Below are 25,021 nucleotides of genomic sequence, written 5' to 3'. Positions count from 1 at the left end.
TAGTTAAAAATGAAGTCCAAAATTAACTATGCACACTAGTTTTATATTTATAATAAACAACTAATAACTCATAGATCAAAAACAACTCAAAGATCAATTCTACCCCTAATATATATATATATATATATATATATATATATATATATATATATATATATATATATATATATATATATATATATATATATATATATATATATATATATATGCATACATCAACTAATCTTAACTTAGATCTGCCTGTGAAATCACTAGTTTTTTTGGGGGAAGTGGATACCTGTGGAGGTTTTATAAAAAGAATAATAGGTGCCTGTTTATATTGTAACAAAAGTAAATGTAAGGAAATGTCTACAAAATTAACTGAAATTTAGTTTATTACAAATATAAAAAAAATTCTAATGTAACTAATCAATATTTTATGCCATTTAACATTTTTAATAAGATTTGTGGCTATGAAAATAGCCGTTTTTATGTATGTTCTTTTTCTTTGTTTTCAGCAGTACAAGGAGACATAAGGGAAATTTTTATTGAATCACTTGAAAAGTCAACTTTTCATATTAATACATTTTTCAGAGTTGGTCCATTTTCTGCGTGGTATACGTGTTGTACTCTCCCTTGATATTTTGTTTGATTCATTGACATTTTGACAGTTACCTGCAATTGGGTGAAATATAAGTTGATTTCGAATGGTATTATCATTGAAACCAAAATCAAACAAGGAAGGATTATCTTTTCTTCTACCAATTGACCGTTGTTGTCCAAAGTAATTTTCTAAAGGATCCTGACAAAACCTTTCAGTTAATACATAACTTACATTGTTGTTAATTAAAAATTTGACAAGTTCAATAACAGAATTAACTGTGATTTTTAAACCTTCATGAGTTTGCCAAGTAATAAACATATTACTTCTCTCACTTTTTGAAAAATTTCCAGATCTTGATTCAATAGAAAAAAGCCAATCAGAAAGATACTTTAAAAATGTTTCTCTAAGCCATGTAAATCGAACATCATTTGTGTCAGAAAATGGTTTCAAAAAAGAGTTGCATTTTAATATACAATCATTTGTATTCCGAACATTTAAGCAATCAAAAAAATCATTAAAATATTTGCAAAATTGTGCTGTCCCAGCTGTATCTGATGGTGCATAGATTTTTAATGCAGTACTACATGAATCACTTAAAACTTGTGCAGCTAAACGAACATTCATAGCTGAAAATGGAGTTATTTTAATGTGCTCAACAGTTAGCTTTGGACATGCATGTAGTTGACATTTTAAATCTTCATAAAATAAATCAGAAATATGGGACCATAAAATATGTTGACCCTGATTCCACATATAACGATTGCTTTTACCAGCTCCAGAATGGTAAAGGTTGTTCCTTGCTGTTTTAATTAAATGAGGAACATCAGAAATAAAATATATAAATCTTTTATCATCATCATCAGCAAATAGATTATCAGTGCGGTAAGTCACATCAACATTACCATTAATATCTTCTTCTTCAGTCAGATTAAAATGCATTTTAAAAAATTTTCTATTCGATGATGCTCCATCACAAGTAACAGCAACTACTTTTAAACCAACAGAGATTTCTAAAATTCCTACAGCTTTCCAAAATAGAGAAAATAATTGCACTGATGTAATATTTGTAGTAGCAAAATTTGCAAAACTGTATTTAAAAGGATTTACAATACTTCTAATTAAAAAAACTAAAACATGAGAAGCAAGCTTATCAGCTTGTTGTAACGTTGCAAAATTAACACTAGGATCACCCAAATCAACATAACCAATTAATTCTCCAGAATGTTTGTCCCAAACAAGATTTTCTTGAATTTTCATTTCATCAAGAACTAGGACTATAAATTTCTCTTGAACTGAAAAATTAATGACTTTATCTTTTAATTCTTCTATTATGTTTTTATTGAATCCCAACTTGGGCTTTACATAGTTTTTATAGTCACGCAATCGCCTACGACTTGGTAAAATTAAAAAACCAGAATGAGTTTTCTCATTTAACCTTATTGCTTCATAAGCAGCTGGTGATTTTGCAGCTAATCCCAAACAGTAACGTATTATTGCTGGATGATAACGAATCCCTTGCTTTGAGCATTTTAAATATTTTTGCTGCTCCTCCCAAAACAGGTTCATAAATGGAGAAATCTGACTTTTATCAGCTTCTGCCATTATTTGAACTAAATCACTTTCAATATTTTTACTAATAGCTAGTGATGAATTTTCAATCTCTTGCTTCATCAAAGCTAATTCTTTTTTTAATTCTTTATTTTCTAGACGAACACTCTGTAATGTAAGCTTCAGACGATCTGGAGATGTAAATGTAATTGGTGCATTTAATTTAGCAGGGATACTAGAAGTAGCTAATCTTTTTTTCAAACATTTAATTTCACTTTTTTCAATACTTTTACATTGTGAACAGCATAACATCCACTCAATCAGCATAATACATGACTGAGATCGAAAATACTCTGTCTGGTTTAAGGGAAACTCACTCCTAGATGAAAATAAATCAAATTTTTTTGAAATACAATGTTTAATATAAAGATTTGATTTTAATGCAAAGACATCAGTTATTCCAGAACAAAGGTTAAAAGAAGTAACAATAGATAAAAGATTAGATGCTGAAATATGTCGCATAGATCTTCTGTATTTTGTATATATTAAATGATCATCTGGAATGAGCCAAGAATATACACGAATGGTGAAAGCAAGACTATCATCAACATATATTTCATATCGAGGACATGTGTGGATTGTATCATAAAGTTTAAACTCTGCCACAACAGGACTCACACTCATGGTCCAGTCACTAATTTTTAACTTGCTAATACGATTTAAGAACTCTTCAAATGATTTATATATAGGCTTAAAGGCAGTAATATTATTTGAAGTCGTTAAAGCATCTTTTTTAGCAATGATGGCAGAGGCAGATTTTCTTTGTATAGGAATTGATGGTGTGAAAGATTTTTTTGGTAAGCACAGAGTCGGCAATGATCCAGGTTTTAATGTCTTTTTTTTATCATTATAAAGTATCATTTCTGGAAGATAATGCTTTTCACAAATAAACAGACGCTTATTTTCTATTTGAGTCTTCAAACTTAAATCTTCATAACGATCTTTGAGAATAATGGCAATCAGACTTTCCCTCCAAGACGTATTAAAACTGTCGTTAGAAGCAGGAACTTTAAATATTGAGACTCCCTTATGCCTCCTAGAAGTACTGCATCCATAAATAGAACAATTAGCACCAGGCATTCAAAATATTGGATGAAAAAGATGTAATTTAAACAAGCAGTTCGTAGATAAACAATCGATGAAAACAAATTTTGTGCACTCTGAAGCGGACTGGACACGAAAAAAATGCGAACAAAGAGTTGATCAAAGGAATACCGCAAGTGGCCAGACTATCTATTTCTTATGACTATGATTAAAGGTTTTAAAATTCATCTGTGGTTTTTTTTTTTTAAGCTACTGCCCGAAATTTAATTTTGCTAATCGTCTGGTGTTGCATCAATAAAACTTATCACTCTTTCGATTGCTTAAAATGACAAGTAAGTAATAACTAAAAGGAAAGCAAGCAAAAAAACAAAAAACAAAAAAATCAATCAGCATGCAAGCACGTTTCTTAACATACATATAGTATAGCCTAACTAGTCTTGTGTAAAGCAGTTATGCGCAATAACACGATCTAATGATCTTAAACTTAATTCTTAACTTTATTCGTATTGTTTGAAAAGTGTAATATCCTACCTTCAGATAGGCAGAAGCTTTTCAAGTGGAATCAAAGTATTAATTTGGCACAGTGCTGTATTGTTTATATCAAGTGTTTTTATAAATAAATGACCAGTGAGTGAAACAAAGTTTATGTTTTTAATAAGTTTTATTATGTTTTAAAAGTTTTCCTCTACATATTTTACTTAAAACTGAGTCAATTTTTTTCTTCATAAAGAATTTATTTAAGCACCATTGTAATAAAAGTCTTACCTAAAAAAAAATATGTTCAGTTCGTTCTTCAATCGTTTTTAGGCTTGAAGCCTTTTTTTATTAGTTTCCAAATGTTACAGTATACTAAGTGATACTCATTACTTTACATGCGATTATCTAACATTTTGCAACTGATAACTCAAAGCTCATATGACATATAAGTTTAAAACCTATCATGATTAATTAAGGTGACAATTAAAAGCTATAGGGAAAAATTTGAGTTTGAATTTCAATTGGTTTTATCTTGACTTACAACAAAATGTTCATTTTTTAGGAGGCAACCAAAGAGATCTTGCTCGTGCTAAGAATTTAAAGAAGCAAAAAGAACTTGCAAAATCAGAGGGTTCAAAAGACTATCCAAAGAGGAAAGAGAGGTATTTATGAATATCTTAGGTCATATGTTATGTATGTATGTATGTATGTATGTATGTATGTATGTATGTATATATGTATGTATGTATGCATATAATTGTATGTATGTATGTATGTATGTATGTATGTATGTATGTATGTATGTATGTATGTATGTATGTATGTATGTATGTATGTATGTATGTATGTATGTATGTATGTATGTATGTATGTGTGTATGTATGTATGTATATATCTATGTATGTATGTACAGACATTCTGCTTTTTTTTTAAAAAAAAAATTAAAGGCTAGTTTAAAAAAAAAAGATCAAAAATGCAAAGGTACCTTAAGATGTTTTTCTTAACTAAGAATTTAATACAATTCTTTATTATTTAAAAATTAATTAACGAGATAAATTAGAGATAAGTAATACTTAGTAAAATATATAATAATGACTAAATATATAATAATATTAATATAAAATAATTAGTAAAACTAACAAGATAAATTGTGTAGGCATATAATAAGTATTATTTGCACAAGTTTGATGAAACAAATCAATAAATGCCCTAAAAATAGAAAATAAAAAATATCAGAAGAAAGCATAAAACATAAAATTATGTTAATATATCTTGTTTAAAGCAAGCAACAGTTTTTCTTTATCACATGAATAGTTACCATTAAAAATACTATGTAAATATAATCTAATAGAGAATTTTAAGTTGCTATCAGTCCATCCCTTGAAAGAATTTTTAAGTGATAAGAGTTTCCAGATAATAAGGGCATAATAAAAGTTGTTTTCATTATGAAATTGCAACATGAAAATTTATTACACCAGCTACCTTAAAGTTTTTTGTATTCATCATAAAGTTGTCAAACACAAAATAAATTCCCTTTTTGAAAACCTAATTCTATATTACATTATTGTTAAAGTAATAAAATATAACCTTATGTTAAAATCGACTTTGATTTTTTTTCTTAATGCAGAATGTTTGGCCGTGTAAACTAGGTCAGCTTGAACTTGAACATCTTGAATTGAAGTATCGTAAATCTTTTTGCAATAAAAAAGCAAACTCCTATCAGTGCAGAAAATATTAAAACTCTGAAATAGTATCTTCTTCTGCAACAGCAGACTGAAAGTTGTAAAAATTGGACTAAAACTGCCTATATTTCAAAAATGTGTAAATAAAAACAGATTTCATCGACTTGTTTGTGCAAGTGTTGAAAAGTTACCAATTTTTAAAACAACACTTTTCCAAATTTTAAAATAAAATCTTCTGCCTCAACAGCACTGAAGTTTGGAAATTGAAGGAAAATATTTTGATTTGTTCTAGTATAAATATAGTAGGCCATACTTAATTTATACAAGGAAAATGTGATTGTAAAATCGAGTTTTTGCATGGTTTAGGGATTCTGGCATTATGCGTGAAAAACAGAAGTTGGCAGAAGAAAAAAAGCTGGCTGAAGCTGGAGGGGGCGCGCAAAAGACCAAGTAGATTTGAACTAAAAGTGGCGAAGAAATGATGTTTTTCAATTGAAATGTTATTTTTATTATTTTAATAGTTTTATGTTCATCTTTTTTTTATGTGAACAGTTTGCACAGTTTATGTAACAGTTTGCAAATCAGTTTTTGAATAAGAATTCTGCTTGCTTAAAGACAATTCCTAATGTTAAAATTGATTTGGGCGGAAATTAAGACTGCGGTATAAATTATTTTTAAATTAAGGCTGCGGTATAATTTATAAAAACGCAGACAAGTTGTACATGCAAATAAAATGTGTTATTGAAATAAAAATTTAAAGCGTTTATTTATCATGTTTCTAAAAAGAAAGAAATTTTTAGTATAGCAGACTTTATACACCTATTCATAAATGCAACTTGCTATTCAAGTCACTAAAGGCGCGCTCAGGTTTTTTCAGTGACGTAATTGAAGCAAACATCAAAGTGTAAACCAGGGACGAAAAAGAGCAACAAAAAAGTTTTCTTTCAGGTTTCCGTTTATGACAGAAAAAAGCAAAAATCAGGTTCTGCTGAGGGTTTAAAAACGTTTTTTGAATGTCAAAGAATTAGTTACATTTTAAATTTTCTGACTCAAAAGCTAGTATTGATATATCATATGTTTTTATTTGATGATCATATAATTTTTACGAACAAAAACGACAGAGAAAAAACAACAACAATAACTTAAAACTCGTAATTGACAGCCTAGGTATAAAAAGACTGCCCTTCTCTTCATATTTTTTATTTCAATGCAGCAATTTTTTTTTTGATACTTTTACTTAACAATAAACTGTTTAAAACACAGCTACACATTTAAAAATCTACAAAACAAAAAGAAAGGGGATCTGGCATTATAATAAATTGATCTGTCTCATACCCCGCATACCCAATATTATCATCATTGGAACTCAAGAGCAGAAGAAAATAAATAACACTAAAAAATAAACAATTTATTAGTAGCTACGCGGCCGAGCATTTTAAAAAAGCTAAAGTAGTGGGAGCATTTTCAAAAGTCCATGCTAGGCCACATAAAAGTCTGAAAGGATAAATGGCACACCATTTATGCACTGGAGTTGACAAAAGACGAAATAAATTTGCATGTTTGTAGTAGTTGAACACATGTTTCATTTCAACAGATTATTAATAATGATAATGATAATAATAAAAAAATGTAGAATTTTTTATGGGGAAGATGTTTCACTCTGAAGATTTTTTATGAATTTAAAAAAATGAAAAAATTTTAAGAAATATTTCAAATTTTATATTTTGTGTAGTATTCAAACAAATTTAAAACAGGACGAAGCAGTCTTTTTGAAGCGTGAATTTAAAAAGTTTAATAAAATACCATACCGTGGTCCTAACTTTTTCCGAAATAAAAAAAACTAAATCCTTTTAGAATATTTCGAAATGTCTCTTGTTTTGATTTATTGGCGAATATTTGACACGTAACTAAAACTAATTCATCAAAGTAACCAAACACGACGTTACGACTGTTTGAAAAGAAAGCAATCGCAACCAAAATGTACAGTTAATACAATTTCAGCGTTTAGCTTGGACTTGTTTCATCACTGTCAAATAGATTAGTTGAAAACATAGTATCAATTCAGCCGTACGAGTGACTTTCAATATCATCTATCAGTGACTAAACTTGTTGCTTATTGGAGATATTTTGAGTTGGTTTACAGGCAAAGTATAATCGAATCTGCTTTCAAAGAGCCTGACCTTTTAAGTCTAAAGAGTTTATCAGCTTTTGACACTAATTTTGATTCAAATTTCAAGTAGATTTGCTAATTCACCTAAGACTTATTACCTAATTTATGACCTCATGTTAAATATGAAATATGTTAATTTCAAAACAAGAAAGTGCAGTTTGTATTCGAGAGCTGGCGATCAACTCCGTTCTTCATTAGCAACTCCAATGCAAACAGCTGATTGTTAAGTGTTGACTTTTAAGCAATAAAATGAACAGAAATCCAGTAATGAAATGATCAAAAAGTAAAGATCTTAAATCCTTAATTTAATTATTTACATTTCGTTATCGTATTTACATATTTAAAATTTACAAATATAACATCTATACCTACACAAGTATCCATTGCTTGGGATATTAATAAATGGATTGCCATTTTTCTGGAGACCAACAAAAGTAAAGAAATGTCAGAAGAAAAATAAAAATAGCCATTAATGGAAATTTTGTAGCAATAATAGAAAATATAAATAAACTAATTTGATCTGAATATAAACCCCTTTTTTGTAACTAATCTTAAAACTCATTTCTCCGGTGGCAATCCGAAGGCGAGAAAAGTACAAAGATCATCGTCGAATCGAAATGATGCAATTATAACTATCCTATTTTGTTCCATAAGATAAAGGATGCAAACATTCTTCGATTTTGTTCGCAACTTGGTCGCAATCACTCTGCATAAAAAGACAGAATTAAATCGAAATCAATCAAAATCAATCATAGTAACCACAACAAAATCGAATAATCGTTCATCTTACCTCATTTATAAGCCCATATTTTACAAGTTCGCAAGCAAGATCCATGCTTGTTTCGTTCTGACTCACTTTACATGATAATTGCCTATTCATTTTATCGTCAAACCTTAACGTCAAAGTCAAATGTTTTTCATCGTCTTGCAGTTTTACAGCGCAGGACATGTGAATGATCTTTATGTGAAAAAGAGAAGCACAATATAAACTTTTTATTGAAAGATTTCAACAACAACAACAACAAAAAAAGTTAAAGTACAAACAAATACCGATCTAGTTTCCGGTTTGCTTTCTTCATCCTCGCTTCCCTGACTACAATTATTGTCTTCAGGAGATTTAGGACGAGATGCGATTAATTGAGGTCTTAAATCCGTTTTCTTTTTGCTCGATTCCATGCCCGTCAAAGGATAGAGACCAGTTCTAAATTAAAATAAATTTTTATTGGCTTTAAAACATTGAACATTATATAATTATACAATATAATTTCTTATTGAATAATCAAATATGCAACAAAAATGTAAGAATACACAATTTTCACGTAATTAGCGATAATTTCATAGTCGCAAACACCGATCATAAATTATGGTATCACCCAATCATAAATTTTATTCGAATTTTTTAAACCGTACAACTACTGAAAAACGTCGCGAAGAATTTTCATAAATTAAGAAATTTCAGAAATTCTTTTATATATAAATTATAATAATTTTCATAAATTAAGAAATTTCAGAAATCTTAAGAACTTTTTGACTGTTTTAAAACGGAATAAACAAAAAACGCAAACGAGCTAAAAAAAACAAAAAACCTACTCTAAAGTGGAAGGTTTGAGAAACAGCATTTGCTCGGAACAAAAATCACTTTCTGCATTATTATAAAGCAAGCTCTCATGCGGCGCCATTATTAAAATTACAGCGTTTATTTCGATCAAGCCTTGCATAATCGTACTTGTCGATATCGCTCAAATTTATAGTGCTATCAGTCTAACCACGTGATTGGCTGATGTTAATTTTAATTAAAAACAAAGAAACCGATGCAAAGAAAAAGAAAAAAAAAAAGCGAATCAGGACGACACAAAAAACAATCATTTACAAACCCAGGAAGTGTCGCTATATCAGAATATGGTTTATTCACAGAACAATAACAATTTAATAGTTTTGCCAAGCTTAATAGATTCACACCTCTGCACTTTACAGACCGATTAAAGTAGCAATTCAAACGGAAATAAACTAATCGCTCTCCAATTAAATATTTTTACTGTTTACTGGGTACTAAGAAACTAAGACTTCCCTGTTGCGGTGCAACGATCGCAGGTGTTAATCGTAGTAGATGTTTAAAGTAACTATTTTTCCCGCTCATATTTTTTACTATTTTATCATTTCGTTTCATTTTGAGAAGCATGTTGGACTTAAAAAGCATAATGACATAAAAACAATTATTCAAATAATATTTTTGATATAAAATTGAATCCAAGATGTTTTCTTTCAGTGTCTAAAGTGTTTAAACGAGACGACCGCAAAAATGCAAAAACGACAAGCAGATAATGTCTAGCCATCGGTATAAAAAAATGTAAAAACGCCCTGACGTTCCTTCATCAGATTGTGACAAGAAGTGGACTAAAAGTTAAATTTAATTTTAACCACTAAAATATTTTTTTCGCGCATTCTTATTAGGACATTACGCCTTTTACACAACTTTAAACACCAAAAACAAATCAACAGAATATTTAGGAAAAAAGACTTTTTTTTAAAAAAAACGAAAATCACGAAAGATGACCAACGTCAAACAAATTAAAAATTATATCGGCATTTTTAATTTTGAATAATTTGGGAATTTACATTTAAAGCATTTTTACATAATCGCAAAAAGATATTTTTTGCTAAGAAGAGTCGAAAGGGTCGAAAATAACTTACTTAATTTCTTCTAAAAATTTTTCAAATTCAAGTGGTTGAACTTTTGAATATCTACAACAGAAAAATAATAGTAATTAAAAAATAATAGTAATTAAAAAATAAAAAAAAATACAACAAAAATTTAATAAAAACCCAACGTTAATTTAATAACAACCGTAAAAACAACGACAGTTGAAATAGAAGATCAACCGTAAAAATAACGACGATCGGAAAAAAAATGTCGCCAATACCGATTTTTGAAAAACTACTTACAACCACTGAACATTTGCACGGTTACCAGACGACACTATCTCAGCCATTACCCTATCAGGATCTCTACCTACAACTTCCCGTAGACTTTTCACTAAATTTGCAATTTAAAAAACAAAATTATGTAAACGTTTTAAGAATAACGATGAAAGCATTTCAAGAGTAATTATCAAAATATTAAAAAGCATCGCATAAAGTTTTAAAATGAAATCTCAAAAAAAAAAAAAGATTCATATAGACAACCACGCCACTGATTGAATATAAAATCTAATAAAAAGAATCATATTGACAACCACGCCACTGATTGAATATAAAATCAAATTGAAATCTGAAAAGTAGTTTATTCAACTATCTAAATATTATTATTATCAATTTATGACATTTATTTTAAATATTTATAAACCTAATATATAAGTTAAAATACTCCTTTAAGCGAATTTAAAGAAATGAAGCTTACGATAGTCTATTTCAGAAAGTGCATGTGCGGCTAAAATCTTCAACGAATATACCTGATTAAAAATATGAAGGATGAAAATTAATCTTAAATAATGTAAATAAAAAAAAAAACAAAAAAAAATTTAAAAGTAAAATACAAGAAAAAACAAACAAACAAACAAAAAAAAACAGACCTCTAAAAGTATTGGATGCATGAGAAGCTGTTGAACAGTGGGTCGATCTTCAGGAATCTTTTGAAGACATTTCTCAATAAACTCCTAATTAGAATAGATAAATTAATCCTCTCTCATGAAAGATTGATGAAAGATCAAGATTTAATACTACAAAAAAAAAATACTTTTGAATTCATTTTCCCCAATAGAAATTGCATTCTTTTGCATAACATTTCTCCCATTATATTTTGTTGTGCTTTTATACTTTTATATTTTTATTTTTTTTTTTATATTTGTAAAATATTTCATACTTTTATTTTGCATACTTTTTGTATTTATATTTTACTGTGCAGTAAACTTGATCATTCTTCATCAGGGGGAGGCTTGCACAAGAATTTTGCAAAAATTTTAAAAAAAAGAGGTTTCAGATAAAACCTCTGAAAAAAAATAGTTTTACAACTAAGATCTAAGGGAAATTATGATCATTCCACTTCATTTTCAAATAACTTAAAATAAAAATGTAAAAATGATAAAATTTAAATCAAACAAAAATTTAGTTTTATCTTCAAAGCTCTTTTTTTGTTGTTTGTTTGTTTGTTGGAAAGATTTTTGACCTCTACTTCTTTTTTCCTTTTTCGATTCAGCTTTCTCCACTCTGGCTTGCTCAGTCAAACTCATTTGAATCTGTGATTGGAATAATCATGACTGCACCTACTTCATGTAGTTTGTCTTTTACTAAGATTGTATTTTTAACCATTAATTATGTAAATTTATTGTAAAGTCAATTGATCTCTAAATTTATTACACAAAGACACTTTAGTTAAAGAAATCTCATTTAGATATTGCTTTTCTATTACTAAAGCAGTTTATTTTAAAATGTTAAAGCAAATGTTGCACTTCTGGCACCAGGATTCTCTGGATGAAGAAAATGTACAAGCATTACAAGTGAAACACAAAAATGCTAAATTTTCCTATAAACCTGTCACAGAAAAAACATAATAATCCTTGCTTTCCTAAACTTCTTTACAAACTAATCAGGGAAAAGAGCACAGGGAATCATCAATTTCTCTTTCATTCCTGTTACAATCAAAACTAATTTTTTTATATGATTTTCAATCTTGTGATTATCAAGCATCAAAATTTTATACTGTGAACAGAAACCCTCATTTTCACCAAATAAAAAAAACCTTACACATCCCATATTCTCAATTAAACCTATTGAATCATGTGAAATTTTGTTTGAAAATGAAACTAAAAATTTCTCAAAATAGAATTTACTTATAAGATGTTTTGTGAATCTCTCAGCCAACTTATCAAGCAACCAAATATTTCAACTGAACAAGCAACCTTTGCAACTTGAGAGTTATATGCACCTAGATTAAGGAAGTAAATGTTTTTCTACTCATTTTTCTAAGTTTAAGTTTTCAAAAGCCATGTTGATGGAGAATTCAAATATGGGACAAATATCTGAACATTAGAGATTTAGGTGAGTTATAGCATGAATTTTTCAGTATACAGAAAGATGATTTTTAAAAGCTGTCACAAAAAAGAATCTGATTACATGATAGTTGCATAATGAAATCAAAACAAATATTGTACCCTTTGACTTGGATCTTCCAAACTGTCAATTGCTAATTTAATCATTTCCGGTGTTACTGTGCATGTTCTTTCTACCCATTGTAATGTAGCCATCTGCAAAATTAATATAGCCAAACAATAAAGAGCAATCAGTAGGCAACTCATACAGAGCAAATAAGAATGCTATCTGTACTTTTACATATAATCATTATCAATGAAATTATTAAAAGTCATCAAAATCTCAAAACACACCTCAAGTGCTACAATACCAAAAGAATAAACATCGGCAGCACAATTGACTGGATGATGTGACACACCTTTAAAAAAAAAAAAATCAAACAAAATCAAGCAAAGTGAAAGTGAAAATCAAAGTGAAAATCAAAGTGAAAAATGAAGAAGAGTGATACCAAAATGTAAAAAATATTTATAATTTGAAAAAATTTGAAAAAGTTCAAATATTTTTTACAATAGAAAACTATCACTTATAATAATACAAATATAGTACTTTGTGTATATACATAATACAAAAAAAAAAAAAAAAAATCTTTGCTTATAAAAAACTGATGATATGGAGAATGTGACCTTTTACTAGCATTATGTTGAAAAGTTTAAGGAAAGAATAAACCTTTAATTTTGATAACTTTTGAATAAGAACCTTTTTTAAATTTAAACTGTTATGAAATTATTTTAACTTTTTTTTTTAAAAAACACCTAAAAATGGCTGAACAAAAAGAATAATGTAACATTCTTTTTATTAATGAAAAAATCAAATTTAAAATTAAGTTCATTTTTATGTCATATTTCTACCTATATTTTACCTCTTCCAAAATCATCTGATGACAAAGCAGAGAAGAGAGACTCCCCATCTAAATGAAAAAAATATAAAATTTTTTTCACTTTTCTGAATTTCAAAAACAAGCAATTTCAACTTTTTATTGTTTAATAGGATGGCTGATACTAAAGGGTTAGAACTAAAAAATGAGACAAATTTTGAGGCCTAATTATTCTTCATGACCACTTGACCACTTACGTGTTATTGTATAATAGAGCACATTTAATCTAGGTAATTAAAAAAAAAGATTACATGTGCTAAGTCTAAGGAAGAAGTACTTCGAGAGTGTGTGTACAAATTATATTTAGAGAAACCAGAAAAAACTTCATTTTTGCATTTCAAAGCAGAAAAGATGTCAAAAAGCACCATTTATAGAATAATTCAACATGTAGAAAATAGATTAGGATCAAAAAGAAGGATTGATAAGGCAGATAGAAAAGTGGAAGAAAACTGAAAATAAAAGATACCAAAGGAAAGCAAAAATGAAAAGTTATGCTTGATCAATCAAACAAAGTCTCACAAAATGCAAGCAACCTGATCATTCAAATGTTCTCAGCAATATGCAAAACACTTAAAAACGAAGAACGAAAAACTTAACACGAAGTATAAGAAAAAGACAAAAAATTTTAATTCCCATGTGATCAGAGGAACAAAAGCTGAAGCAAGGAAGAAATGTGGAGGATTGTATCAAAATTTCAAAAACTTAAGCTGAATTATTGATAATGAATCTATTTTTATGTTAAGGAATAGCATTAATATTGGAAACAGCAAATTCTATACAATTAATATTACACTAGTACCAGAAGATGTAAAACACACAAAAAAAAGAAGTTTGAAGATCATATAATGCTTTGGCTATGTTTCTCAGAAAAAAGTTTTTCAAAACCTTATTTTTTGAATAAGGGAATTTCAATGAATCAGTGCAACTACTTAAAGAAATGTATACAAAAAAAAGAGTGATGTCATTTATAATGTAATATCATGCAGATAACTACATATTTTAGCCTGATCAAGCAAGAGCTCATTATGCTAGAAGTATGATTAACTACTTGAACAAAAAAAAAATTTCATCCATAAAAATGATAACACTGTAAATGTACCAGGAATGTTGCACAAAAGAAAACTTTTGAGATATTTTAAAGCAGCAAGTATACAAGAATAATTGGCTAGCAAAAATATGTGAAACAACTTTATCAAAGGATAAAAAAATTGTCAAATATTAGGACAAAGAATTTTCTTAATAGATTGGATAATAACCTAGTACAATGGCTTTTTTCATCAGTTGAGTCAACACTGTAAGGCGAAGAGGAGTTTTAAAAAAATTATAATGAAGAATTATAATGAAACTAAAAAATTATAAAAAAAACTTCTTTTGAGTTTTAGTTTTATTCTAAAAATTTAAATTGAGCTTTCAAACTTTGTCCCTTTTTTTAGAAGTAACACTTTAAATTTAAACACTTAACAATTTCTCAGTGTAAATAAAAAAAACTTACCATACTCTGGCGCAACAAAATGCACGTGTTTTCCCGGATGCTTGAAAGATTTAACATAATTATGAATTGCATCAGGAGCAACTAGAAAATCAATAAAAAAGAAACAAAAAAACATTCAAATGATGGTTCAATTTTTGATTCAATCAAAGACTCTTCGTTAAAAAAACAAAAATTCTTTTCTGGTGAAAATAATGCTCTCAAAATTATTCTATTTTTTTTAAATCTCTTTTCTTGATGGTGTTTTTTAAATTTTAAGAATTGGTTTTAATTTATTAAGATTGTTAACATGATGCAACATATTTTATTTCGAGGTAAAAAATTACAAAAGTGTTTTGCTTTGTATTTATCAGTGCATTCTTGTGATTTATTAAGGCATTTAGCAGACAAATAGAAAGGACCTGTTCTTTATTCTAGAATTGGTTTATGAAAAGTGAACAAAAAACATTCACCCATATCAAAAAGTTAAGGTTTTTGGATTTCATGTTAATGAACAGAGATGCCCAATCGATCTGTTTGGGAAACTTTCATATTTTGCAGTTACTATGAACAATAGAATTTCTAGATTATAAATATATTTGCTTGGAATGTATCATTTGCATGATTCTAGATTTGCAGCAATAAGTTAACATTTTTTAATTTAAGTTTTTAAGTTTTAAAGAAATTGTTTTTTCTTTCTGTTTTTGTATGAAAAGTTATTTTTCATATCATTTAACAACAACAATACTACTAATATAAATCCTATGATGTCATAAAATATAAATATAAGTAAGTGTCTTTATAATTGTGCAGTCAACACTTTTAGAAACTCAAATGAATTAAGAAACTGTGCACCTGTTTCGATCTTTACAAGACCATTATGTTGGATGTGTATAGTTTCACAGTTTAAATTGCCATGCACAACTGGAGGTTCACAAGTGTGTAAGAAGCTAAAAAAAAAAAAAAAAAAAAAAAAAAAAAAAATTTTAATAGTAAGCAACCAATCAAGAGCCTTAATGAGATAGAAACAACCAATTGAGAGCGTTATGTGATAGAAACAATAGACAAAACAGACAAAAATATACTAACAACACAAATTTATCTTAAATTAAGAATCAACTTAAACTTAAAGTTTCATGTGTACCTTAGAGCTGACAATATTTGCTGACACCATCTTTTCCAAGCCTTTGAAAAAAAAAAGGAAACTGATTCAAAAAACATTTAAGAAAATCCTAAACTAACAGCAAATTAAAAAAATTAAATACCTTGATGTTAAAATATTTTACATTTGCTTTTGTTTTCTTGAGGAACTGTTGCAGAGATCCAGAAGTCATATATTCAGAAATAAATATTAGCTGCAAGAAAGAAAAATCTGCAACAATATAAATAACATAAGTTTCTCTAACAAATAACACAAAAACCTAATGTAAAAATTGGATACAATATTTATATAATTCCAAGATTAGAATACAAATATGCAATACAAATATGACAATGTACAGTTACATTTATATGATTATGATCTTTTTATTTATGAAAAAACATAACAAAAAGAAGGAAATTAGAAAAAATTACCCGAGCATACTCTTCCCTAACATCAACCCAATATTTATGAAAAGAGACAATATTTGGATGCTAAGATAAAAGTGAATTATAGATGTCATTTAAATTAAAGTTTTCAGTATCAAAAAAAATGTAAGTTAAAGTTTTAATTATTAAGATTAAAGTTTTCAGTAGAAAAAAAAGAACTAAGACCTTGAACAACTTACAGACAACTTTGCAAGATTCTCGAATATTCTCTTGAACATTTCCTGTTAATACAAAATATGGTTAGATACATACATACATACATACATACATACATACATACATACATACATACATACATACATACATACATACATACATATATATATATGTATGTATATATGTATATATGTATATATATATATATATATATATATATATATATATATATATATATATATATATATATATATATATATATATGAAATGAATAAAAACAACTTTTTATGGAACTCTGAGTTTCATGTCTTTTGGCAATCATCAGCCATTGTGTATTTAAAAACCATTTAAAAATTACAAAATAAAATTACGATTACGGTAGAACGAGATCTGCTGTTACTAAAATGAAACAAAACAAAAAGACATCAAAGGTTTTTAGTCCCCAGTGTCGAATAAGGATAGTAAAAACTTCTTTGCATGTCGGCACTTTGATATTATTTTTCATTATTTTGCCGAAAGGCATGAAACCAGAGTTCCATAAAAAACAGTTTTTATTCATTTTATATAAATAAATATTGCTCTATTATTAAATATTATTGAGCACTCTTAAACGCACAAGAGTATTTGTATCATTATTATTACACCATAAAAATAAATTGTCTATTTTGTGTGTGTGTGTGTGTGTGTGTGTGTGTGTGTGTGTGTGTGTGTGTGTGTGTGTGTGTGTGTGTGTGTGTGTGTGTGTGTGTGTGTGTGTGTGTGTATTAGAGTTATGACACTTAACTTTTGTCAAAATATTAATTTCCCTGATGTTGCCTTGATGAACTTTTGGTTGTATTTTAGTTTTTTGGTGTTAATTCCATTTGGTCATGGAAAAACCTCCCGCACCCAAATCAATTGGTACATGATATCTACTATTACATAATACTTTGATTTAATTCTGATTCATCATTGAATGTATTGTATTATATTTTCAGATTTAAATAAACATGTCTCTTGGTAGTAAGAGATCAAAATCAATAGTAGAATCAGATAGAAAAAAGTGGACGTGTAATTTAACAACAGCTACTAACACTGTCCCAGTATACTAGAAATGAAAAAGAATATTTATGAGATATGTAGAATGCCTTTGAACAAAGAAATTGTAGGTAGATTTTTGGGAAAAGACTGAATAAAGAAGATTTCTGAGGAGTTGTTGAAGCATAGGGAGAAGCTAAGTTTCCCTTTTATTTCTAGCAATAAGTTTTAGCAAAGGTTGACAACCTCATAAAAATGTTTTGAGCCAAGTGATTAAGAATGCAGACAAAGTCAAAGCAGGACTGAAAAAATTATTACTGAAGAGGAATTCTGCTTAAATTTTGACAAGAAGAGAATTGACAATAAAGAATATCAGGTGGTTTATCTGAAGAATTCCGCAAAAACTCTCAACCTTGGTACTTTGGTTTGTGACAGTGGATCAACTGAAAATATCTTTATCCAACTACAAGCCCTACTGGATGAATGAGTATGCATGGAGGAGTATCAAAATGATTATTTCTGACATTACAGCAGTCAATACAAGTTTCAAAAATAATGTTGTTACTAGACTCAAGAGACAGTTCAGACAAAAGAGCCTCAGTTTATTGGTTGTCAACACCACATTCTTGACCTTGTTTCTTTGGCACTTGTTAAATCTCTTGTTTCCAATAGATTGACAATCACCTGACATCAACTATCAGTTCATTAAAGATACCAGCACGTGAAAACCCAGGATGTAGTGAAGATTTCTGGTTTCATTTTGAACTTTGTGAAGCATATAATTTCTAAAAGAAGGAGGGAAAATAGTCTCAAATAGAATGGCATAAGCTGCCCTTCCTTCATAGTGGTTGGTGGAATTTAAGGCAAATCTTTGCACTGATAGCATTTTATCTTCTTATGAAATGGAGAGATCAGCTCAAAAGTACTTGTGACTTCATTGTAACTACATAGTCAAAGACATTGTTTTCAAATCAGCACTATACAGAGGACTCATACAGTCAGCTGCATGCTGTCTTCAAATTGAACTGTCATTAGGATTTATGATGTTTTTTCACTTCCACTGGATGTTTTTCACTGGATACAAGAATGATTAATGACTAATGTTTCAATGCTTCAAAAAGTTCAAGTACAACTATTCACAAAAAATCCAGAAATTTAAATAAATAAAAATGGCACCATTTTAATTAGTAAAATGGATATTAAAAAGAAAAACCTCTTTTTTCTTCCAGGCTTTGATTTCAGAAAACATCAATTCATTCCACATAACTTCTACACCTTCTTCAGTGTCCATCGCAAGGTAAGAGCTGTCAATACCAGGAACATTACATGGCACATTGAACTAAATTAAGAAACAGTTTTAAAAACTACAATGAAAAATGTAATAGTAATACTAATTGTAGGATTTTGATATCAAAACAACACGGCACAAAAACATTGTACATTTTGATGTTGTACAAATGAAGTTGTCGTTTTATATCTGCAATCAGAATCAATAATTCATGTGATGGTTAACTTCAAGTTCTAACTATTACTTCTAAAAAGAAACTAAAGTAAGAACTACTCATTAGTATTTGTAATTTCTTTAGTTAAGCACATATGGATACTTTTTTGGATGTATAAAAATTAATAAAAAATAATAAAAATAATTAGAACTACTCGTTAGTATTTGTAATTTCTTTAGTTAAGCACATATGGATACTTTTTTGGATGTGTAAAAATTAATAAAAATAATAAAAATAATTAGAACTACTCGTTAGTATTTGTAATTTCTTTAGTTAAGCACATATGGATACTTTTTTGGATATATAAAAATTAATAAAAATAATAAAAATAATTAGAACTACTAGTTAGTATTTGTAATTTCTTTAGTTAAGCGCTTGAGGATAATTTTTTGGATTAATAAAAATAAAAATAAAAGCGCACCTTGTGTTAATGTTACTGGGTATATATGATTGCTATCATTTGTAAGTGGTATAGTTTGTGTTTATTCCATGTTGTTTTGATATCAAGATAAAAAGAAGAGTATTAAGAATGTCGAGCAGTCATTATAAGATTGTCTAGTAGCCACATGTAGCATAAACCCAAGCTGTCTTGTCTTGTGTGACAATGAAGAAAACTAAATAAATTTTTTAATTCTATAAAGTTAAGATTTGCCAATAATATCTGAGAATGCAGAGAACTTATTTATGATTTATAAAAAAAAAAGAAAAAAAGAATTTTGTAAAAACTTCTGATTCATCACAAAAGTCATCAACAAACTATTTACACAAAATTGCTGATCTTGATTGCTTAATGCCTTTTACTACAGTTTATTACCTTTTTAAGCTAATTCAAAACTCAAGCTAGAAGAAATTGAACTAAATCAACTATAAATTGTTGTTTTTCAGTTCCAACTTCTGTTCATTTCCATAAACCAAGTTGATTCAGTTCAATTTCAAGACCAGATCTGTATTTAGCCAACATGCTTTTTTCACAATGATTTTTTTTTTTTTTTAAAAAAAAAGAAATTTAGTTTTGATTAAATATAGTAATAAGAAACTTAGTCTCTTTAATTACAAATAACTTTAAAGAGAATTATTTTTTTCCAACATTTGCTACACAAACAAATTCACACCAATTTCACACATTCCAACAATTGCTTCACATTCCAACAATCACTACACAAACACTTTGACATGATTATTGGTGAAGTACAAGTTTAAATTAGAGATGTAGCACTTTTGTCCAAAATAGAGGTAGCACCCTTTTAGTTACTGAAAGTGCCACCTATATGGGGAGAACTGTTAAAAGAAGGTCTGGCAACTTTAGAGAAATATTTCCCATTATCTTCCAACATAAAATCTTTAAACCATGTGTTTATCATGTGATCTACTATAATGATTAAATGTGGGCCTTATTTCTTACAAAAATTTGCCTGCTTTGCTGAAGATAAGGTAAGACTGAATGAAAGCCTATCAAACATATATACTAGTTTTTCTCATCCCAACCTCAGCTGATTGGACTTGATAAAAAGTATTGTAGATGAAAATGTTCCTAAGGGACCAAATTATTTTGGGGCCAATAACCATGATAGTAGTCTGCTGGCAGAAAAATGTTTTGGACAAAAAAGTGTTAAAATGTGATAAAAATGCATAACATAATTTTAATAAATCAACAACCGTGCAAGATATTTAAATGAATTTTTATCTTCTTATTAAGATAGGGACTAGTTATATTTACACAAATGTTCATGTGGATGCCAATAGTCCAGATTTGATAAACATTTGCTTAACTCACATTTTAAGGCATGAAAACAGTAGTTTCAACAATTTCAAAGTTAAATTCTGCTGATATCATAGTTGGAATTCAAAATTTGCATTTCTAGAAAGCAGAATGCATATACTTTTTATCCATATGTGGCACTTTTGGTAGCTAAGAGCACTACCCAAACATTGGATGAAATTTATAAAAAAAACTTTTTGTTATTTATAAAATACTCTTCTTCAAATTCCTCAAAAGAAACATAACATTCCCATTTAAGAAAATAAAAGAACCCAATCCTTTCAAATATTCATAACAAGGAACACTTTACTTTATACAAAATAGAATTTCATAAATTTTAAAAACTTACTTTATTATCTAATTTCACTTGAGCCTTATCTTGTTTAGATTTTGATTCATGATTCATTTTGATAACACTATAGATAAATTTCAAATTTTATTTGAAATTCACCTATAGTTATTTTTCATTATATTTATTAAGATTGTGAAAGTTTATGTAGAAGGTTCTATTGGAAAAAAAAGAAGAACTGCGTTCATTAAATGGTGCTGTGAGTTATATTTATAGCTGTTTGTTACAGTTATAAAAGTTATAGAAGCCAAATAGTTTTATTAAGTTCACTACAAAAACACTTTTGTGAAATTAAATCAGTTTAATATCACAAAGATCCTAGACTTGTATTTTTTGTTTAGAAAAATACTTGGATAACTTCATAGTGGAAACATTCCTTCTATATCATAGGTTATTTCTTGATCAAGATTTGACTTTTTCATTTTAAATAAATTCAGATTGAAGCACAGCAAATTCAAGACATTTCCTTACAATGTTTTTCACATATGGTATTGGCAGATATCCTTTTAGCCCTTTTTTGAACTTAAGTGAGCAATTTATAGACAGTATATATTCCACCTGCAGTAGCATTCAGTTAATGATAAGTAATACCACATGAAAGTATCTCTTACAACGGTGATTATTTTAATTTTTGATGCTTATCAATGAGTTTATTCAACTTTTAAATTCCAAATAGACAAAAATTTGCAAGTAAAGTGATTAGAAGAATTATATATCATGTTTGGAATATCAATATAAAAAATAACTCTGTTGTTAGTCATGGATACTTTCAGGGTTTTTGACTTGTTTATCTTTAAAACACATTAACATTTACTTCCTGATTAATTTTTGGTAACTTGATTTCTTGTAAGTTGTTGATTTCTTAGTTGACTTTATGGAAGATTGAAAATTTGTTATGCTAATGGCTTAATCCAATTATTCTTGACTAATACCTGACTGACAAAAAATCCCTGACAATGTCTAGCTACTAAGAAAAAACTCCAGTTCAATAAATAAATAAAAAATCGTCAATAAGTAACAAACTAAATATTAACAAGTTAGACTTAAAAACTAAAAGCATTTTCCTTTTGTTTCTAAAACATTTTATAAGCATTAAAAGATTGCCTTTTTATACTGTTGTCAAATTTACATTTTTAAAAGTTGTAAATCAAAGCTTTAGGCATTTTATTGTTAGCATGAAAAACATGCTTCGTTTTTAATCACATCACCATTGCAAGATTACAGTACATGTAGAAAGGATAATCGTCCAATATATACATTTCCAAATATATGAAGTCGTACTGACATAATTCTCTAACCTGCTCATTTCTGAGATATTAAAAAAGTAAACTGCTGTTAGTAAAGCAAAAATATATTAGCCACAAGGTTTATTAAAATAGCCATGCACTAAACATAATAACTGAAGATTACCGAAGGTAAAAACTATATTATATAATTGTTGGCTGGCCACCGAGTTAAAATCTTGCTACGATGTACTATTGTTTTACAAAATAATGAAAAGCATTGAAATATTGTTGTACTCTACTTGTTTTTTATGTTTTTCCCATCTCCCGCAGGGACTTGTTTCCACAACTTCGTCATCATCTGACTCAGAATCATGTTCAGAAAGATGATTTACGTCAAGAGCAAGAGTATTCGCCATTTTTAATAAAAACCATCGCAAAATTTCAAATAATATATATTGATCCCCAGCTTCCGTTCGTATCGGTCTCTTTTTGACAAAAAGATAAAATGTGAAAGTAAATCACATTAATTCACTTAATTAAACTGCCAAGGATATGGTCCAGTAAACACCTCAGCATTTTACATAGACACTTGATGTTCACTAAAGAAAATGCCACTTTAAATAAAAACATGCCTTATTAAACCAACTTTTGGGTCCCCAGACATTCCCTAGAACAGTCTTCATTTACTGGCAATAACGAACACTAATAAAATGAACAATTAATAGTTCAAACCAGAAAATGTACACTTAGAAAAATAATTATCGCAAACAAAAATAATGCTAATATATATATATATATACATATATATATATATATATATATATATATATATATATATATATATATATATATATATATATATATATATATATATATATATATATATATATATATATATATATATATATATATATATATATATATATATATATGATAGCTATAAAAAAAACTATCAAAATTAGTTACAAACATAAACTGAAAACGTCATCATTGTTAATAAATATCAATAATTAGGTAAACAAAACAAAAATAAAAAAACCGCTTCAGTTTAGACAAAAGAGCAAGGAAGGAGGCGAGATTATCTTAGGACAACGGCTTCCCACTGCTGATAGCTCGTAACGCAGAAGAAACCGCTTATTTGACTGGTACTTAAACGACGTTTGCCCGTCGGCTTTGACATTCATTTCGTTCTTGAATTCTTTCAACGGACCGGTTGAATCCTAAATGAGAATCCGAAGTGAGATCAGATGGAGCAAAACAGGCAACGGTTTGTAGTTTGCGTTAGCACGGTCACATTTAGAAACGGCCCTGACCTCTTCGCTTCGCACCATCCGGACGGCTAATGATTCCTTTCAAAGTCCTCTATTGTCGTTTTTCGCATGCTGCGGCGGATGTTTGATCTTAGCTAAATATGCAATTAGAACATCGGTTTGTTCTCGCTTCGTTTGCTCTCTTTAGTTGAAAGTGAAAAACTAAAAACACGTTTTGAATGAAAAAAACATGCACCTATGAGTTATGCAGAAATCTGATAGAACCTCTCGAGCGCTTTGTAACCATTAAAAATAAAACAAAAAAAAAACCATGCCACATTAAACTAAAAAAAAAATTCAGCGTACGGTTTCCGACATTTCAAACACATGCAACTTGTAAAACGCTAATTTTTTTGCAGGCGTCAACAGCTCTTTGTACAGTCTTTATCGTGCAGTTTGACAAAACGGAGGGACGTTTGCATTGCGCAATTTAAATTACGGACTACTACTGGTTGTAAACAAACTCCGAGCAACATTCTGGATTCGTCAAATCCAGACCGTCAAGTTTAAGAATGATGTCAAAATCAGATTAAAACTTGAGATTAAGATGAAAACGTAGAAAACAAACAAAACAAACAAAACGCCAAGCAAAGAAAATTGAAATTCAAACGCTTGTTGATGAAGCGTTTATATCTGTCATAAAAATGCAATCGTCTCTAAATTTCGATCGTTAAAAAAATCGTTAAAGCAGTTAAGAAACTGAGCAATGGCGGTGGGGATTGGGGTTGAGGAAAATGACTAACGATCAAGAAAAAAAACTGCTTCCTTACGCAAAAAAACACAAAAACGCAATTTCGTTTATACTCGCAAGATACGCGAAAAGCGTTTAACAAACGTATTGATCTTTTAATTTAGATGTTAAGTCGTTCTTTGTTTTTTTTTTCTACTATTAACGAAAACGAAATATGCTATAAGACGAAACAAGGGAAAGAAACTTAGAAAACTTTTCCTTGATACTTGTCACTGACTTCGCTGTGTAAAAAAAGCTACGCTTTTTTGGTTAAATGCGTCGAATACGAGAAGAAAAAGCAGTATTTTGTGTCTGTTTTTAGTGTCTCAAACAGTTGACGAGCCAGCCTCTCGAGCCTCTTCGATTGAAAATTTATCTTAAAACAAAACTG

General features: G+C 28.6%; 2 protein-coding genes across 10 annotated transcripts; one reads left to right on the top strand and one right to left on the bottom strand.

Moving 5' to 3' along the window:
* The first annotated feature begins 3,424 nt into the window (after positions 1-3,424).
* On the top strand, positions 3,425-6,158 carry LOC149893445 (small EDRK-rich factor 1-like). 3 transcript variants are annotated; one of them, XM_090071276.1, is made up of 3 exons: positions 3,425-3,449; positions 4,275-4,374; positions 5,761-6,158. In XM_090071276.1, the coding sequence occupies exons 1-3, from the start codon at positions 3,434-3,436 to the stop codon at positions 5,846-5,848; spliced, it is 204 nt and encodes a 67-aa protein (XP_089927402.1). In that variant the 5' UTR covers positions 3,425-3,433; the 3' UTR covers positions 5,849-6,158. The 3 variants fall into 3 exon arrangements, with proteins under 3 accessions (XP_089927402.1, XP_089927413.1, XP_089927406.1); XM_090071287.1 differs by having other exon boundaries at positions 3,432-3,567; XM_090071280.1 differs by lacking the exon at positions 3,425-3,449 and adding an exon at positions 3,643-3,862.
* Positions 6,159-7,848: 1,690 nt separating this feature from the next.
* Positions 7,849-24,050, bottom strand: LOC145187233 (nuclear receptor-binding protein-like). 7 transcript variants are annotated; one of them, XM_090071225.1, is made up of 20 exons: positions 23,630-24,050; positions 23,223-23,292; positions 22,890-23,075; positions 18,968-19,093; positions 16,761-16,802; positions 16,567-16,626; positions 16,257-16,346; positions 16,136-16,176; positions 15,847-15,941; positions 15,016-15,096; positions 13,509-13,556; positions 12,943-13,007; positions 12,712-12,804; positions 11,134-11,217; positions 10,962-11,013; positions 10,508-10,598; positions 10,256-10,306; positions 8,615-8,765; positions 8,355-8,522; positions 7,849-8,270 (listed from the first exon to the last, which is right to left on the bottom strand). In XM_090071225.1, the coding sequence occupies exons 2-20, from the start codon at positions 23,271-23,273 to the stop codon at positions 8,202-8,204; spliced, it is 1,644 nt and encodes a 547-aa protein (XP_089927351.1). In that variant the 5' UTR covers positions 23,274-23,292; positions 23,630-24,050; the 3' UTR covers positions 7,849-8,201. The 7 variants fall into 7 exon arrangements, with proteins under 7 accessions (XP_089927351.1, XP_089927358.1, XP_089927362.1 ...); XM_090071232.1 differs by lacking the exons at positions 23,223-23,292; positions 23,630-24,050 and adding an exon at positions 19,678-19,870 and having other exon boundaries at positions 22,890-23,038; XM_090071236.1 differs by lacking the exons at positions 23,223-23,292; positions 23,630-24,050 and adding an exon at positions 19,678-19,870 and having other exon boundaries at positions 22,775-23,013.
* Between the last annotated feature and the right edge of the window lie 971 nt (positions 24,051-25,021).

The sequence above is a fragment of the Hydra viridissima genome, unplaced genomic scaffold (genome assembly GCF_058129835.1).
Source record: "Hydra viridissima isolate aposymbiotic clone 2 unplaced genomic scaffold, HvirCarnegie_v1 scaffold_1, whole genome shotgun sequence".
In the NCBI taxonomy this organism is placed as follows: domain Eukaryota; kingdom Metazoa; phylum Cnidaria; class Hydrozoa; order Anthoathecata; family Hydridae; genus Hydra; species Hydra viridissima.
This window is presented reverse-complemented; position numbering and strand designations above follow the sequence as displayed.